Source organism: Lycorma delicatula, chromosome 6, assembly GCF_047948215.1.
Source record: "Lycorma delicatula isolate Av1 chromosome 6, ASM4794821v1, whole genome shotgun sequence".
NCBI lineage: Eukaryota > Metazoa > Arthropoda > Insecta > Hemiptera > Fulgoridae > Lycorma > Lycorma delicatula.
Window position 1 is genome coordinate 142,242,310 of NC_134460.1, and position 20,499 is coordinate 142,262,808.

Below are 20,499 nucleotides of genomic sequence, written 5' to 3' on the forward strand. Positions count from 1 at the left end.
GTATGCACCGCGCATACTCATAGCCTCGCGCCCTCAATCCACCCTTGAGGGTCCCCCATGCCATCATCGGACACACCCCGACTCATTGCTCTTGAATGCAGGTGAGCCAAAACGGCCTAGGCAAGAGGGCTACCTCCCGTTACTACACGTGCCACGCTTCGAGACTTCCACATTTAAATGAAACCACTTCTTAGAGATTCTTTAACACAGCTTTAAAATTTTCCACTATTACAGACTTCTAAGAAGTCCACTGGCGTGTAAAAATGCAACTATATTTTCTTCATTTCCATTATCCAGATCAGCAGTAACATTTTTTTTAAAACGGAACCTCTTTCTGAGGTCCTCATATATGGTACACTCTTCTATTAGATGCTTCTAAGTCTGGTCACCGCTACTTGTTCACGGCGAGTCAACTTAAAGTCGCTTTTCCATTTATAAGGAGAAGTTTTTACTGAGTTTAATTTTGTATTTAAACTCCTCCATTCAGCATTCCACTTGTTTTTTACTATGTTTGTTAGACGGTTTTTAAAATCTGCCACTCTTACAGGAAATGCATCCAAATCATCGCAGACTGCTGCCTTTCTGGCAGCTTCGTCTGCGATTTCATTACCTGTAATATCAGCATGTCCCGGAGTCCATACAAATACACATCGCTGTCCTCGTTGATTTAGAACGTATAAAATGGACAGGATGTTTGCAATTAGGACATCCTTAATGTTCTTGTTCCGAATTGCGACAAGTGCACTTAAAGAATCGGAACATATTAGCACTCTCTCTTCGCAATAATGTTCAGTGTAGCGAAGAGCTTGCTGAATTGCAGTGAGTTCTGCCGTGTAGACACTGGCCACATCTGGCAGTTTCCAAAAGTAGGCTTCTCCATTTACATATAAACATTTAGCCGATAGCCATATAAACATTTTGCCTGGGGCAAACATTTTAGCCTAAATCGACTAAAATGGACTAATTAATTAATTAATAATTATTCTTTTCGCTTTTTTCTGCTGCTCTGCGTCTAATTAGGGTTATTTTATTGTAGCCTGAATTCTCTAACAAATTTTTCCTTCTATAACTTCCATCATTAATAAACTTCAGTTATCACAACAACGAAAAACATTATGCAAGTTCTGAAATCAATACAATTATTATGCCTACATCTGAGCGTTATTAAACAAACAAATACGCGGAAGTAGATTATTTGCTTTGCTTTATCCAAAAAAAGAATGTAATGTATCCGACGTACCATTATTCAACCGAATAAAATTTAATTTGTATTAAAATGAAATAGTAAAACAGAAGTGCACGATATAATGTGTTATTAAAATAATTTTACGGTAATGATGTTTCAAAGTATTCAAATAAATCGTTATTTGATATTAAGTCTTGCAAAATTAAAAACAACCTATAGCACAGTTTAGCTGTTTATTTATTTGTTTTTACTATTTTTAATCTCTCTTCAAAAGTTACACTGAAATATAAAGTATAATTTTTTTAAATAAAAGTTACAAATGTAACTTACATTTCTACAAAAAACGTTTAAATTTTTATATGTATGGAGTTCATTGACTGTTATCAGAAAAAATATTAATCAAAATTAAAATATCGTAAACTAAATATAATTAAATAAAAATACAGATTACAGAAAACTAAAATTAATTGAATAGTATCTTTTAAATTTAATCTGAGATTTTTTTAATAAGAAAGAATCTTTAACGTCGCAATAAAGAAATTTTTATATTATTATCATGTGCAAATACTTTTAATTTTTTTAGATCTGTCTGTTTTGAAACAATACCGTTAAATCTACTTATTGTATCTTGATGAAAATTATTAAAGGGTAGTAAAAATTAAAATAAACGTATAGCAGAAGTAATACAATGACAGATTCACTACACGCTATTCATTGTTTTGGGTAAGTTTAATCTGGCTATGTTAGAGTTTTTCACTGGTCGACTGACAAAGCTTATTAGTCATTCGAAAAACATTATTTCCCCGTAATTATGTAACAGAATTGGGATTATATAGTTACGAGAAACAACATTTTCCCTTTCTATTTTGATAGAATATAACTTCATGCAAATTATTTTAGTAGAAAAGAAGTTGGCTGTTTTACGCTAGAACGTTTAGCCATTTAGACTTCATAAAACAACTAATAGTATAATCTGTAAAGATTATATCAGACTTCCGGCGATATCTTTGTACAGAAATTAAATTTCTAATACATTGATATAAATTTTATCTACATGCAAAATAATTACTAAAAAAATTTTAAAAATTACTTCATCTTCCCATTCTTCAGTTGCTGTTAAAAGCTTGAAAGTAGGTGATGTAATTCCTTCCGCAGCTACCTAAAAAAGAATTCAAATTTTCTTCAATTTTTAGATGTAAAGTAAATTTTGCATAGATACGTTTATCCTATACATAAGGTTACAAGAAACAAAATATAAAATAATTTTAGAAATTCTAAAATTTCTGAGTGTTTGTGTGTGCGTAGGCAAACGCAATTACCGCTACCGGCTTACCAGGCCTAATGTAGCTGCAAACGTAGTCTAATGTAAGTATAGATGTACCGATAAACATGTTGTCTGGAACAGACTCAGATCGACCATTCCTGAGACGTATGGTTAATTGAAAACCAATCACCAAAAACACCGCTGACTCATAATCAAAATCTATAACGTAACGCAAGACGCTAAGCATATATATATATATATATGTATATACATGAAAGAGAAAAAGGTATAGAGCGAGAATATATATACGCATATATGAGTGTATAGTATAATATGTAGTAGCAGGGATGAGAGGTGGGAGAAAAAACTGCCGGAGATTCACAATAATTCTCCCTCTCTATAGCTGATAACAGAAATAATTGTTTTAATTCAATGTAAGTGTAACATATTTAATATCTTTTTATTGAGTTTAGATAATACATGTGAAGATTTCCAATACCTAATTATATGCATTAAAAAATCATTAACATTGAAAATATTGTTTGTAAAGATTGCTGTTTATTGTTAAAAAATTACTTTATATGAAAATATTTTGGTCCTGCAATTCTGTGGGGGCTAATCTCGCTCGCGCTATTATCTCGAGAACGGTGGCCGCTAGACGCATGGGACTTGGACTTGATCGTTCCGGGTAATCGCTAAGCAAACTTTGTGGGTAAGTCTTTCAAAATCTCGTTAAAAATGGCCAAGGACGCCCCGTTTTTGAGATAAGCCCTTTTATTATTTAACGAAAGATATGTCTGAGAAATCCCGTTTCTTATGTACAAAATATATAAAATAACATCAGCTGTCAATAATTACCTATCAAAAGTATAAAAAATTAGAAAACTAGAACACCCCCTTTCGCTGAAAGTAATGATGACTGATTGATGCAGAACATCGTTATAAATTTACAGCGTTGACTGAGTAGCTGTTACATTTTAAAAACCAAAATAATTTTGAAGTTTGAATCGTAAATAATAATCATTGCATTTATTAAATAATGTTCAGTGATATACACACATATCGCTGAAAGTAATGATGATCTACATCGTCATCATATTTTAAATTAATCATGTACACAAATTTTCATCAATTTAACTTCAGTTTTTGCTGGGCGTTGATTATGAATTAGTCACGACTTATTTTATATATATATATATATATATATATATATATATATATATATAAATAACATCGTAGCTTAAGAAAAGATGTTAGCTTTTTAGACTTGAAAAATGAGTGATATTTGTTTAAAAAAAATAATAAAAACAGCATTAATGAATTCTTTGAATGCATTACGAAATTGTTCATCTTATCAGTAGTGATATTGGTGTGAGGTTGAAAAATTATCGTTATATTGAAATTGAGATTAAGCTTAACTCAATACACATTTGAATATAATAAGAAATAACCTTAATTATTCACAAAAACATGTACAAATCTAATTGAATTATAACCTTTGAATCGTTTACACAAATATATCTCCATTTTGAATGTGTTTGACATTTCTAACTTATTTTATGCTACACTACTAGAAAGAATTTTAGTACCTCAGTTTTTTATAAATAAAACACTTAATAAGTACAGCGATTTTTCATAGTCGACTTAATTATTTAGCTTTGGCGTCTTCTTATTGAGTTTCTTTTTCTAAACAAGAACAAGTAATTCTCTTTTCATCACAGAATTTTGTTAAACGAAGTTAATGGCTACAGAAGGTTTATAAAGTAATCTAAAAGAAAATAGTACTAAATATAGAGGCACTAGAATACAATATAGTTGTAATAGAGTAATAATAGTTAAAGAAAGCCGGCCTCCGTGGCGCATGTGGTAGCGTCTCTGCCTTACATCCGGAGGTCCCGGGTAGGTATGGAATTTTCACACGCTGCTTATCATTCGTCTCATTCTCTGAAGCAACCTTAACGGTGATTTCGGAGGTTAAAAAAAATAAAAATAGTTAAAGAGAATAGAATAATAGAGTAGAGAATTGTTGAGATTAAGCAGATCGTAGAAGTACAAAAAATTATTATAAGAACAGAATAATTGCTTAAACTGAAATAACGTAGACGATTAAGAAAATGAGTAAAGGAAGATAGCCTTTAAAATTAATAAAAGAAACTCAATAAAAAAAAAGTAAAATAAAGCCTAAAGTGATCTGACGTCATTGTATTTGACAGTCGCCCGAAAATTGTCCGACTTTATTCAGAAGACATAATTGGAAATGATACAAAAAGTACAATGACCTGAAATGGGTTTTTAGGAATTCCTTGTGACTATATTTTATTGTAACTCGATTTTACTAAAAAGAGGTTTATGTATTCGGGTGGTATATTTGTATATGGACCTACTCCACACCGGTTTTAATGAAACAGTTAAACGATTTATTGCAACCGTCAATAAAAACTGTTCAGTAAATAAAATAAATATCAGTATATGATGATAAAACAATAATGTTCAGTAAATATAATCTTCCTCAAGCCGAAAATACAGAATTATTTGAATTAAAGACAATATTATTTATCAAACAGGGAGACGGTTAAAAAAACTTGAAAGCTGTTTTCACATATATATTATAAAATTCCATAAAATAATTCTGTATGAAAAATGGTAAAAAATATTATACAGAGTGATTCACGAAGAAAGGGGATAATTTTGGAACTGATTCTAGAGATTGAAATAAGGAAAAAAGTTTATACAAACTTATGTTTGAAAACGCTTTGTTATCGTGTTACGGGGAAAATATCGTACGGATTTCAGTTCTCCCAGTGAAATAAGGCGATACTGAAAATTTTAAAGCATCTCATAAGGGGTAAATCTGATTGTTTCTTAAGTTTTTTGATTTAAAAAAACCGAATACAAAAGATCCCAATCTCCTGCAGTTTTCATGATATCAAACACAAAATAGAAAAGTAAGGTGACGAAAATCATGGTTTTTAGGTAGGTTTGAATTACATAACTTTCTTAAATTTCTAGGAAGTACGTAAATTTTATTATCAAAGTTGTATGTAATTTATTTTTGAAAAAAACAATGTAGTAAAGTCAATTTTTGTAAAAACAAAAAAAAATCATTTTTTTATTTTTAAAGAAAAACTTAACAGAAACATTTTATGCTTTGTAAAAAGTAAAAATAGCTGTTTTTAGTACAATAGATTTAGACATTTGAAAAATTAAAATACTTTTAATTTACTTTTAGAAAAATATCTGATGTGGACATGACTTCCTTGTACGCCTATTAAATTATATTTTTAAAAATGAAAAGTACATAAAATTTTATGTTATAAGACAGATGCTTTGCACAAACTCCTTGTGCGATATTTATATACAACAATCCTTAAGTAAAGTATAGGTAAACTTATTACCTTAAATATCTCTTTTACATAAACACAGTGTATAATAACAATACAGAGTATACTAATAATATCTTATTGTTTAACAGATGATTATCTTAATATTTAGTAGACGATTACTGTTTTTTGTTAATGAAAAACAATATCTTGATACTCACTGGCACAGAATGTAATCTGTACTATCATAATAGAAAATTTAACAGACGATTACTGTAGAATGAAAAAGATTAATATATTGATATTCACTTACGCAGGATGTAATCTGGATTATAACAAAGATTTTAACGGACGAAAAATACTAATATCTTGGTATTCAATTACGCAGGATGTAATCTGGATTATCATAACAGAGAGTCTAACGGACGATTACGGTAGAATGAAAAACATTGACATCTTGATGTTCACTTGCAAAAGATGTAATCTCACAATCGTGGATTTTATATATGTCTACATAAGTTCCTTTAAGTTAATATTTTATCATACAATTATAGAGAAGAAAAGGCGCAAAGATAATGTTTAAAGGATCTTTAACATACAATAAAAAGATTCATTGTTGAAGAATATGTGTAATTTACTTGTTAACTGCATGAAGTGTAAACTTTGACTAAACAATATTAGAATTGTAAGACGCACTAATGATTCTTCGAATGATGGTCAGAGACTGTCATCAGAGAAAGACACTGACCAGAGACTGGGAGAGACTGCCAGATGACACTACGAGAGACTGCGAGAGAGAAAACACACACTGGTATCAGAGAGAGACACCCACACACTGCGAGAGACACACACACAATGAGAGACTGCATGAACTGACTGGAACGGAACGCAAGGATGTCGGAGGGTGCAATACCCTCCTATTTTCCGCAGTATACGGACTTTCGTCCTTTGCTGCTGGGTGATTCTAATTTACTGACGGTTATTAATAGTGGCTGACGTTTATTAGTTTTGTGAAGTTTGGATTGCGTTCCGATCCAATGGATGGTTTGTCGGTAGGGGCCCGGCGGAACGATTTGCTAATAAGCTTATCTTCCGTGACGCGCTCCATTTCAGCCAAGGATTGGCTGAAATCCTTCGTTTAAGGGGGCGTCCTCTCATAAGGAAAGGACGTCGGAGGCGATTTTTGGGCCTACACTTAATTATTTACTTAATTCAATTCAATTTAACTTGGTTTGAATTAAGGAAATGTGGTTGGATGGATTGCTCTGGGGCGTTGCGCCTCAGAGCTATCTCAGTCTGTAGAAGTATGATTTACGGTTTACTATTCTGGGCGCGATATACCTCTATTAAGAATTAGATCTCTGCCCGCCGTAAGGGCAGGCAGGAGAGATATACATAACGCAGGTTGTTTTTCGTGCGTCCGTGCACCGGGGTGGTGACAATTTTGAATAAGACGCCCCCCTATTATATATAAATTTGGACTTGATGCAGCTGCTGGTCTAGCCCTACAAAATATAATGGTCCGCGGAGGGTTTGGGGGGTCTGGTGAATGAACTGACTCGGAATGGAATGGAATGCAAAGTTGGCAGGAGTCTATTACTCCCTACTTTATCGCAGAACCTGGACAGAGTCCCTTGCTGCTGGATCATTCTAATCGGGCTTGTTTTTTTAAAAGGTTATTTTTTTAATCTCGGATCTAATTTTTCAATTTTTGTCTATTATTATTTTAGTGAATTTAAGACGGATTTAATTGCATTCCAATCCGTTGTTAAACCAGCGTTATCGAACCCATTTCATGGGGCCGACCGCGGAAGGCTAGGCTTATAAAGCCTGTCCTCCCGACGTAATTCCCCTTCAGACCGTCCACTGAAGTCCTTTCGGTGCTAACTCTTTAATAGGCTAGCAGGAATACGCCACAACGGGGCACTAGCTATAAGGAGGGAGCAATGCGTCCCCTTTTCCGGAGGAGTTGCAATTGCTGGGTTATTTTGTCTTATTGTAAGTTTTGAAATAGGAGAGGTTGTGTAGAAGCTCTTCATCCGCTTCTGGTATGGCTGCCCTTCAGGACGCATCTCTGCTGGGCTCTGTTCCGGACTCCAGTCCGTGACGTTGAGGCGAGTGGTTGGTCTTCCTTCTTCTTCTCCCTCTTCTTCTTCCGAAGACCTCTTCGTTCTTCTTTGGCCTGCACTTTCCAAGAATTGGTAGTAACCGAAGTTACATACCATTAACATGAACTGACTCTAGTGGAGAGCCGGCTTATATAGTGTAGAGGGAGCCGAGTGAACTGTAAAGAGCCGAGTGATGTCGATAGAAGCCGAGTGCATCCGAAAGGAGGTGTGTGAACTGTGAAGAGCCGCTAAATCGTTAGGAGCCGAGTGCATCCGAAAGGAGCCGAGTGAATGAAACATGTTTACATTTTTTTATTTATTTTTAAACAATATAAACATGAAATAATACAGAGTTAAATCTTAATAAATAATCAATACAAAAGGCATAAATAAAAATCAGCTGGGCATATATTTATATGTATGTTGAATGGAAAGCATAAATTTCAGTGTATGAAAAATTTCTTATTTATAATTAAAATATTCATTACATCGAAATACTGTTAAATTTTAGATGAAAATAAGTCAAATACCAAACCAGTTGAATTAACTTAAAACTGTTTTACGCATTGGCGTAAACAGAAATATTTATGTTTAATGAACAAAATGGTTTGTGTTTATTGTCGTGATGGACAGACAAATAGTGATTTTTTCACTGGGAAAATGTGAAACGGTATTTGGAAATTGGACATTTTAAAACGCTATGTGGTTAGTAAATCCCACTTAAAAAGTATGCAATAATTAAGAAGTAAAAATGTCTTATTATTAGCAATCGGTTTAGTAAAATTATTAAATGAAACACCAGATAACCGCGAGCTAAAAACATTAGATCGTAAAGAAATAAAAATTTTAATTGGTAATATACTATTGGTAATAAAAATGAACATTACTTTACTTTTAGTTCAAGATATAATTAACCACACGGCAAAATACCAGAGAGTAAAAGATGGTAGTAAAAAGTTGTAAAATTAATAACATTCAATAGTGCTTAAAATTTATATTAAGTATTTTTAATTATCCAATTATTTATGTAATTATTATTTTTTTTAAATTGTAAGATAATATTAACAATACACAACTGTGAGCTAATTATCTGCAGTCGAAAAAAGTTAGAACCAGATTGCACTAAATTTCCATTTTTTTTCGAATGCCTTAATGCTGATTTTAACTGTAATTGTAATATTAAAATTATAATTGTAATATTCAATTATATCTAATTTAGCTGTGGACGCCTCAGAGCTGTGCGTTAAGTGGTTAATTACATAGGTATTTGTTGTGTAGTAATATTATACTACTATTAATTAAAGAAAAAAGTAATTACATAAACGATTTTAAGTTATTTTTCATTTTTTTCGTTATCAGTGCTTAGTAACGATGATTTTTTTAAAGTAATTGCATTATAACCTGATATCACTTTGATATTCAAAGCATTCTACGTAAAAATTATTGGAAATAAATTAAAAGTGAAAAATAATAGCTAAACACACTAGCCAGACCAACCTTGCCATACGATTTTTAACAGAGCAAGATGTATCTAAATTATCATCTGAATATGAAAACATGAATTGTAATTAGAAAAAACCTAATGACCCGGAAATGAAATTTTTTTAAATATGTTTTTTTAAATATTTTTCGCAAGAGACGGTGATGTAACGCCAGTAAAAATGATCACCTTATCATTTGTGAATGCTTTCAATGCGTTGCGAAGACCACGTAAAATATGGTTATTATAGTACTTTACTCTCAGCGGTTAATGTAGAAAAAGAATTTCTTTTAATAGGTTGATTCCTACACCAAAAACTCTTTGGAACAAGGCGGGGCGGATCTTCACGTGGATCTCAAATCCCGTGGTGGCAGGAGGGCAGTCGTCCACATTAAAGATGCAGACTCAAAGACCGCTGAACAGGAGGTGAAAGATGCTATTGCCCACACGCTGGGAGGTTCTGAGGATTTCAAAATTACTTACATAAGGCCAGCTTTTGGCGCAATCAAGAACATTACGGTTACCACCACATACCGTGCGGTACATGATACTTGTTCAGGAACGGCATCAGAGATGACGAGGACCATTGCTTCAAATGCTGAGGCTACGGCTACAGGATCATTGCTGACTGCCGTGGTCCCAATACGGCAGATTTGTGTTTTAACTGCGGCGACAGGGGGCACAAGATTGGCACATGTAAGGAGCCAAAGAAGTGTCTAGGTTGAAATATTCTATTATAAATTATATACATTCTATTATAAACATTCTATTATAAATTATATATTATAAATTGTCTTATAATGCAATACATTGTTTTTTAACAAGTTGAAATTTAAAAAAAACTATTTCAGTCGTTTTAAACAATAAAATCCATGAAGCGTTTGTGTGGTTCATGACGCACCGAAAAAAATATACACATTCAATTTATGTTAACCAACCTTATATTTTATCTATCAATTTATAATAACACAATCCATAACGAATTGTGACACGGAAAAAAATAAAATATTTTTAATGAAAGAAGTCGTTTTTAAAAATATTTAAAAGAATTTATGTACACTAATTCCAAGTGTTTTTATCAATAAACTTTTCGATCTAATAATGATTTACAAAAAAAAGGTCCAGGCAGATATTAACTTGTTTTTCTAACCATATAATAAAATTATTCTACAAATTAAATTTAAGGCCACCGAGCTGGTCTGATGGTGACTCATCATCGCAAGACAATTGTTTAACAGTTAATTTTCGAAGTCGATTGTTCTGAGATTCAAATCCTGGTAAAAGTTTGTTGTTTTATACGGATTAGAACACCAGTCAATAGATACTGGTGTACTTTGGTGGTTGGGGTTCAATTAACCTCAAGTCTCGGGAATGGTCGACCTGAGTCTGTACAAGATTACAACACATTTCCATGTCATGCATATCTTCTTCTTCATATCGTCTTCTCTTTGGGTCGTGGAGGGGTTGCATTTTGATCACTATTGAACAGATTACAACGTACACATTAAGAAAAGAAATTAAATTTATTTTATAAAAACAGCTGTCATTTTATAATCTAAAATTTATAATTTTTTGGAAAAAATTCAGTAAATTTGAATGAGGTAATACACAAAGAAGCTCTAAGAATACCATTAGAATCGACAAAATATTCTCTATTACATTATGATATTTTTGATCTGAAATAAATCATTGCAGTTAGAAATTACTATTACATTGGCACATCAAAACGGGTCTTATATCCAAGATGCACATATAATTAAATACACAGAATCGAGTCTCATAGCAGTCATAACAATTTCACCTCCGTCTTAATCTACATATTTAATATTTATCTACACCCCGTTTTAATATCAATCTCAGCATTTTCTTACTTGACTTACAAATACAAACATATCAAATTCTTTTAATTTTTAAAATTACTAATTCCAAATTAAAATATCTCTTGAAAACTGGCTGATAACTGGAAAATAGTTAGTCTAAAAATGTCCATTACAGCAAGAACAGTATATTAAGTAATAGTAGTACTTAAGTAATTGGAGAGTAAAACACTATCATTCTTATGTTTTTATTTACTATTTTTTGTGAAGCGATTTGTGAAGATTCAAAGTTATTACCAAAGATATACTGCGTCAAGTATAATAATTTTTAACAAATTATTTCATTACTGAATTTCAAAAGAATAACTGTATTTGAAGTTTTATTTATATACATACCGTATAAAATAAATAGATATTTGTAACTATTTGAATAACATTGTAAACAATCATAACTTTATCAAGTTCAAACGGTTTTCTGTTTCTCATTAAACGTGGTCCAAGATATAAACAGAAATATAAATAAAAACAAAGTATTGCGAATGTGTAGGTCGGAGTTGACATTAAAGGCCATTCTCGCACTACGGGACCTGTAATATTAAAAAAGGAAACATTATAATTTTTTTTTGTTTTTTTTTTTTTCATTATCTCAATTGCAAACTATCACTATTGCAATTTTTTACTACTAATTCAACGAATATAAATTAATTTATTCACAGTTTAAATGTCAGATTTCAAAACAAGAGATGATTGTTGAATGTGCAAACTATTTTGTTGTTAGTTTTGCTCTTTTCCATAAATTATAAACAATTTTTATTTGATATCCATTTTGAAAGAATTGTATGTTAAAAGTTTACACTTAATTCTGTATTCTTAATTACTGTAGACTATATTTTTAAACTGAATATTAAATGAAACTTCATTTTAATTTTATCGTCGATCCGAGGAACATTATAATATGATGAAATATTATTTTTGCCTTTACTTTTTTATTTTATTATTAAAAATTTTTATTTTTAGTTTAACTTATAGGAAAGTCGGAACCGTTTCATGTAATTTAAAGAAAGATAAATAATGAAATTTTACCTGTGACTATTTAAACATTGCGTAAAAATTGTAAATAAATACATTTCTTATAATTTAAGATTGTTATTTGTTATGTGGAAATATCGTTATGGTTGTATGATTAAAAAATAATTCATGAAAATAGCATAGATATTTTTCAAGAATTATAAGTATCCAATGTCAGGGATTTTAAGAATAATAATTTATAATGTGCTTCTGGTTGGCAAATATTACTTCACATAATTATTGTACAATGAATACCCAAGCATACGGAAATGCAGATGATATTCAAAACCTAAAAACTACACTTTAATATGAACTTCTCTCATGTAGATAGCTGAAAAGATCTAAAAGAATACAAATAAGACTAATTTTTACATGTCTTAGTTGTTTTACAACCATTATAGCCAAAATTAAGGTTGAAACAGTACAAAGAGATAGAACAATCCTTTCTTCAGAGAAACAAAGATTTCAATACGCGTATGAAATTCAAAATTGAATTTCATTTCTTAATTTTTTAATTAAGAAATTATATTTCTTACTACAGAAATCTCATATCACATTCCTATATGCAAACTCTACATATTACATACAAACCAGAAGCTTGTAAATTAATCATCTGATAAATAAAAAAATCATTTTACCGTTCACCCAGATAAAATTTATTTACCTTTTAAACATAATGAAACATTTAATTATATTAATTAATTGTGAACCAAAATAAATTAAGTAAAATTAAAATTTATCGCCAATGTTTACTTTCGAATTAATTTTTAAATATTGAATCATGAGGCTTTCTGATTTAGACGCGATCATGTAAATTAAGATATCGAAATAAAGTAAACGCAATTACTTGAAAAATATTAATAAACGAAAATCAAATTTTTATATTAAAAAAAAAAATTGTAAAAATTCCTATTCGAGATTTATGTCACTACCAAAAATAGGAAAAAATGTTGAGTGAGATGGTTTTCCGTTATCTTTTTCAATGAACCGAATAAATTGTTGAGAACAACAAAACACGAAGTTGAATTAAAATGCAGGTGATGTTCATCCCTCTATGTGGCACATCACCTATACTACATCAGGGTCCGTATGTGAATACCATTATTGTTTGAAAAAGTAACATTTTTTTATTTCATGTAATATATTGTAAAAAATATTGAGACAGTTTAAACATACAGATAAATATACTTTTAAGTCGTAATGTAATGCTTTACGTATACTGCCTCTAGTATCACCTCTACTATAGGGGATGAAAATAATTGTAAAAGGTAAAAATTCCAGTTTATGGTTACAAGAATTAAAATTTCAATGGTTGATCTATTAAAGTTACAAATATGTTGAGATTAAAACAATCACGCCCTTACAAAACATAAATTTGTCTTCGAATTTATTTTCAAAATTAGCGGTCATTCTTTTTGTTACAAAAAAATTATTTAGAAGCATCATCAAAAAAATTAAATCAAAACATATTCTATCAAGGATAAACTTTCATTCGATCATTTTCCTTCTACATAGTTTCATTTTTCCTTCAATATAAGATAATTTTTATTAGCTCCACATACATGTTCAACTCTATGCAAAAAATTAAATCAAAACATATTCTGTCATTAAAAAAAACATTCCAGCTACCTAAAGTATCTTCTATTTCAATATAAGGCATATGTTTCTTCATGCAATTCTATGCATAAACATATTTATGTTAAGCTAATGTTTTTTGAAAACTATTTATATAAAAGACCTCAACGAAAGAGATGTGATGAACAAAATGTATGACAACTTATGTTTAAGTAGTATTCGTAATAGTGTTTCTATCTTACTACTGAATTCATCCTGTAGAATTCGCTGTAGGATAAAATCAACATGTCTCGTATTAAAATACGATCCTTACAGAAAAAAGGAATCTACCAAGTAACTCACATCGTTACTCAATTACCATCCATACTTGACTGGTCGAGAGTTGAAGCTGGAATTATCCAAAGAGTTTCATGTAGAATTAATCAAAATGTCTTATATTGAAAAATGAAAAATGAAAATGGGAAAATTATCGAATGAAAGCTTAATCCACAAAGTAGCACGGACCATAAAATCACACTTGCTCATAAATAATTTTTTTTTGTAAAAAAAAGAATGATCCCTTTTTAGAAAATAAATTTGGAGACAAATTTTTGAAAAGCGTGGTTGTATGCGTGAACAGTGTTCGGTATAAAATAAATCATGAAAAACTTGACGGAATGTGTTTTACATTTATATTCGTATGTATAAAATTTTGAGGCTCAAAAATATCCAAACTACTACATCAGTTTCATTGAAATTTAGATATAAATGTTTAAATTTAATGTAAATTGGTCGAGTCGTTCTTGACCGATCAGGGTCAGCTGATCTCCGACACTTCTGAAGTCTGAATATTTTTATAGTAGTAACTGTGGGACTTTAATGTAATCCAATAAAAAACACAAGAATGCTAATCGAAAAACTGTTTTGTGTAAAAGATATATTTTTATTCAGTATATTTAAACACATCATCCTTATTCATTTAATAAAACGAATTTGTAGGTACGGAAGGTGTCGAAAAACCCTATTTTAAAGAATGTAGAGGTAGAGTTGCTGCCTTTCTGTCAAGTTGTCATTCTTTCCAGTGGGTGCCTTCGATATTGCACCAAAACAAAATGAGATGACAACATAATTGATCTTAAAGTATTTGAGAGATACTGTATAAAACTTTCTGATGTATGCAGATAGTCTCATAGAATTATAGATAGTCTAAATAGAATTTTAATTTAACCACTGTAAAACTAATAAATTGTTACTTTAATGTGATTAGTTTGTATTTTACATCTACTTGCTTCTTTATTATAGTAATATAATAAAAATAACTAAAAATATGAATATTTTTATAAAATTATAAAGCTTTTACATAAAAAAACCTATTTTTGAATTTTTTGTTTCATACAAAAGATTTATTTAATAAATTTATTAAAACAAAATTAAATGAAAAGCGCACACATTTGACAAACAATTATAACCTCAGAAATGGAATTGAAAATTATAAAAAAATTTTATTTACGAATGGTAGCAGATGTTACGTTGAAAAATGGGTTTTTTAAGATTAGGTGAAGAATTTCTCCTTCAAATGAGGCAATTTTCCAGAATTGTAAAATTTTGATAAACATGCTGAAATAAAGGATGATAATGCTCTACCAAGAGAATACTTTACTAAATTTTACTGACCATTGATCAACGTTATATTTGATTATTGAAGTGAAAAATTTATAAATCCATAAAACATATAAAAATTCTTATAAAAATGATAAAAAGACAAATAGTAGTTATGATTAAATCAATTCTATTTTTATACTTACTTATATTTTCTGTAATTATTTTATGCGGATTAGATACCCATTCATTTATTTTTTCAATAATCGAGGAGGCGTTTTGCGGCATCCTATAAACAAAATTTAAAAATACATAAGTTAATGATTTACTTTCAATTTATTTATTGTCAATTCCTGTTAGTTCAGATGATATTCATTTTAAATCATTTTCTGATAAATTAATTTTTTTTTAAATGAATTTTGCTGTGTCTATAATACAAATATTCTAAATTTTATGTTAAAAAAAATTTTTTCATGCAATATTTCTGTATAAATAGCTTACCTGTGAAAAAAAGAAAAACATCAGTAAATACAATTTAAATAGGAAATTATTTTTAATAAAATTTATTCTTTATATTATTATTAACAACTTCCAATAAACTCTCTCTTTTTCTGTAAAATTTTAAAAAATCGAAAAACTTTAGATGAAGAATAAAGCTTGAACATTCATTTAAAGAAATTCCCATGCTCAGTAAACATCTGAACAATATGATGATTTATCTCATTCCAACGACGTTGAAAAAGACACTAATCTTATGACTTTACCGGTCGCCACACCACCCACCCCCGTTGGGAGCCCTGAAGGGCTTACCGGAGGTCGTCTTTAGACCATCTAACTAATTACGTTTCACAGTCATCAGTCACGCCTCCGTCGGGATGCCATGATGTAAATGCTTCGACAGACATTTACATCAGTAAAATACAAATCCAATTCTGCCTTCACGTAGGCCTCAAATGGACATCTTCACATCCAACTTAACATGATTCCCTCAAACTAACGGTTAGTTAGTTTGAGACCACGGGAGCGCGGACCCCGCGCCAAGTCTAAATTTGACAACACCGTTCGTGACTGCGAATGCCTCAGAAAACGAATGAGTTGTAAGTCAAATCAGCACTACACTCATACCAATCAAAATTATGTTCTACGCAACATGGAATTTCAGATCTACACCCAATTAATCGACCAAATTAGGTCACCTAACAAGGAAAATGTAACCTTATTCCAGTCCGCGCAGGATCCGGGGGCAAACCCCGCATTCCCACTCTGTCCCATCATGGAGTCTCGCATTACCAAGTCACAGTCAGGGACCGCCCCCGACGGGACGAAGCCACCCTCCCAGTCGCACGTGCTACCATACCCCGGCAGCGCGGTCACCCCTGCCAATGAGAGCCGCAAATGGAATCACAAACGATACCAATATAACCGTGGCACGATCCCAGTGCACCTACCTCCAACCAATCCAATGCCTAGGCCGGAACCCTAGCCACCCGGGATCCTACCATGATCAAATACGTTGAATAAACTCCCTGTGAAGACCTACACATCGCAAAGACGCGAAGAAAACCAGCCACTATAGGCCACTCCTCGCGGATCATCCAGTTAATACGGAGATACAGAAAGGAATGTATTCTCAAGTTCCCTAACAGCTCGTGAACATTCGACCTCATATCGAGAACAGACATAGAGGGCGTGTTCCATTGTATGTATTAACAGTCCCACAACCCAGCAATTTACTCGAATCCACCAAACGTAACCTAGCCAAACTCGCCCGAAAGGCCCCATATCCAGAGAAACTGTGTGATATACCAATTGGAGAAACCCATGTAATCGAACCTAACTCAAATACTAAAAATAAATATACCATGTCTGTAGCGACCTGTAGCAGATTCCTCCCACCTCACCTGCCGAGACGCATAGCTCCGGTTTTCAGTCTCCTGTTTTCGTTCTGACGTCAATATTTACCTTGGAAATGTAGCGTTCCCTACGCTCATTAGCTAATATTGGTTTGACTCCGGAAATAAAACAGATTGCTTCTCGCGACTCTTCTATAACCGCCTATAACAGCAAGATCCGTCGCAGGGCCCGCAACAAAATGTCCGCGTAACACCTGAAAGCCAAGCGGTGAGCCCAGATAGATGCAGCATATAGCGTAGTAGCCTCACTGACACCTTTGTAAAGGATTCGCATGGTAAAGACATTCAACCCACATTCGGGATGAATGACTACGGATTCCATAAAAAGCATCAGCGACCTTTTTTGCTGAATATTGTAGATGTTCCTTGAACCGGAAATTCTCATCAAGGATAACACCCAGGTACGTTTGAGCCGTAACATACCGAATGGGGAGATCAGTCATCCGAACACGGATACGTCGGGAACTAGCCAATCGGCCCTTAAGCAACGTCATTATGGTTTTCTCTGAGCTAAAAATCATTTTATATTAGAGACTCTACAACGAAGTGTCTCACAAGCATGAATTCCCTTCAATCAGTAGCAGCGCGTGGTCATAATAAGCGATGACACGACAACCACATAGCAACCTCAAACGCAACAATGTAGTAAGTCTCAAACGATGTTCTCTGGGCACCAGGATGAACCGAGTTTTATGAAGCTCTATCGCGTACATTCATTCCAGCAGTCTGTTGGAGTGTTCCGTTATATCGTCGGCCCTAATGAGAACCATATGTCTGTTCCAAAAAATATTCCAAAGTTCTTTGTTGGTCCACTTGAAAGAATAAAAAAAATGGGGGTTTGTAAAAACTTCGACCGACCTTTCCTCATTGCGAATGTCATATGACTGAAGTACCTTGATTAACCGTTAACTTTCATGTACCCAGCCACCTTCTGATTGGAATTTAATCGGATTGTATATTATCTGAGGACACATTTGTGTTGTCATCAACATCTAGAATAGCCGTGACATCGGCAAAAAAGGGACAGTGACTGCATTCTGAATCGGAAGGTTGGCGGTGAAGATTAGTATAAGACAGGTTCCAAAACTGATCCTTGCGGAACCCGGACTTAGTGTCGAAGATCGCAGATAGTGCTTGATTATATTTACCTGGTTGAAACGACCAACTGGGTAGCTACGAAGAACCAGGAAGGTTCTTTTTCAACTTGTATAAGCCCAGGCAGCCAGATCTTGTCAAAAGACTGCTAGATATCTAAGGAGGCTGCCGAACAGTATTTCTTCTCCTCTAAGCTCCTGATGATGACGTTAAGAAGTCTATGCATTGTACAATAGTGGAGTTTTCACTACGAAAATCGAACCGTGACTTTGCCTAGAATAAGCCAAACCCTCCGAAGAAATGATCTCTCAAATACCTTCGATAAAGTAGGCAACCGGTTTATTGGCTGGCACGAGTAAACATCATGAACCGGTTTCGGGATCGTAACCGTTTGTGAAACTTTCCACTCGGTAGTGAAGTACTCGTCTGAAGGATACCATAAACAGGTGGGTTATGTACTGGAAGGCTTTGGTAGGAAGCATAGATAGCATCTTATTAGTTATCAAGTCAAAGCCAGGATCTTCTGTGAGTTTTGTCCCTTCCTGATCACTTGTAGAACCTCTGCTAGAAAACGACTTAATAGGTAGACAGGTAGGAATCGATTTACTCAAGAATTCTAAGATTTCCTCTTCGCAAGGACTCCGCATATCAAGCGGTTGAATTACCTCTCTCAAATAAATAGCAAATACTTCAGGCTTTCTCCTTCACTCCGAGCACACGACACATTTGAAGCCTTCAATGGAGATAGCGAGAATGGAGGCCGTCGAAAACTACTCGTATCACTTCATAAAGAGAAGGGGATAGGCCGTCTTCATGAACCAACTCCATAAACCGTCTGTACGAGAAGTGGGTAGGCGCTCAAGATAATTTCTGTATAGACTCGTTTTTAATAGATTTAAGCAGTCGTTTTAGTCTGGGGGCGGCTCTGTTCAAAGACGTCCTATCTTCCCTTGCATTGCCATCGTCTCCTAAGCCTCCTCTTTACAGCAATAAGATCCATTAACTCTCTTGGGTAACCTACTTCATCCTTCTCCTCACGTCTGAGGATGTCTGAGGAACCACGGGTGTCAAGCGCCAGACAGCTTCCTGCAGATCTGAGGGACTTGCAGATCTGCAGGGAGTTGGATTCATAAATTCAGTAGGGACGTTGGGAGATGGGTCAAGAGGAAGCTTGGTGACATCACCTATGAACTCACCCAGTTCCTCTCTGGACATGGGTGCTTCCAGGACTACCTATATCGGTTGAATAGGAATAATACTAGAGCCTGCTACTACTGGGGGGAACAGAATGCTGCAGAACATACAGTACTTTCGTGCCCAAGGTGGAGGGACTTGAGAGTTGATCTGATGGAACATGGTCCAGTAAATGCGGACAATGTGATAGGTAATATTTTAAAAGCCGGGAAGCTTGAACGAGAATGACGGCATTGTTGACTGCCATAATAAAAGCTAAGGCAGTTGAGGAACGAAATAGGCAAGCTGGAAGAAGCTACCATATCTGAGACAGAGAAGCCGATGCCGGGTATCTGGTACCAGTGGGTGGCCAGCCTCGGAAGGTCGTCGGCGGGGGCTCTTTGGAGTTGTTGTCCGTCAATGGTCGCTCGGGGACGCCACTTGAGCTATCGTAATTCGGCCATAAGAGTGTCCGGATGATCACGTACGGGCTGTGCGCATACCGCATGGATTAGGTCCGGCACCTACGTGAATAGAGGGAGAGGTTTTTTAGCGAGTGAGAACTGTTCCATTTTCAACCTCCTCCCTAAGTTATTGATTGGTTAACCCAAAATATGTTTAGTAAAGTGAAATAAATAAAAATACAGTATGAACTTAGATACAATTTGAATTGAGGTAAATTCTAAAACTCATACTCGAAACACTGTTTTTAAATACCAAAACTTCAGGAACAAAATGTAAACAATCTTTACGATATAACAACTGATTATTCATTTAAACAAAAAAAAAATTGTAAAAGTGGTTAAAAAGAAGTGCTGACACGAATAGTTACATAAACCTCACATATGCTTACAAATTTGATCTGGGATCTTTGAATAATACCTAAGAGAGAAATGGGCATTCTAAACAATTTTTATTTTAA

The 20,499-nt window shown here is 33.2% G+C and overlaps 1 protein-coding gene across 1 annotated transcript in view; it reads right to left on the reverse strand.

Moving 5' to 3' along the window:
- Positions 1–20,499, reverse strand: part of LOC142327007 (uncharacterized) — a 157,423-nt gene that overhangs the window by 13,036 nt on the left and 123,888 nt on the right. Inside the window, exons 16-18 of the mRNA XM_075369756.1 lie at positions 15,603–15,685; positions 11,572–11,762; positions 2,277–2,345 (exon numbers count right to left, since the gene is read on the reverse strand). Coding sequence (XP_075225871.1) covers positions 2,277–2,345; positions 11,572–11,762; positions 15,603–15,685 — 343 coding nt within the window. The remainder of the gene's footprint in view (positions 1–2,276; positions 2,346–11,571; positions 11,763–15,602; positions 15,686–20,499) is intronic.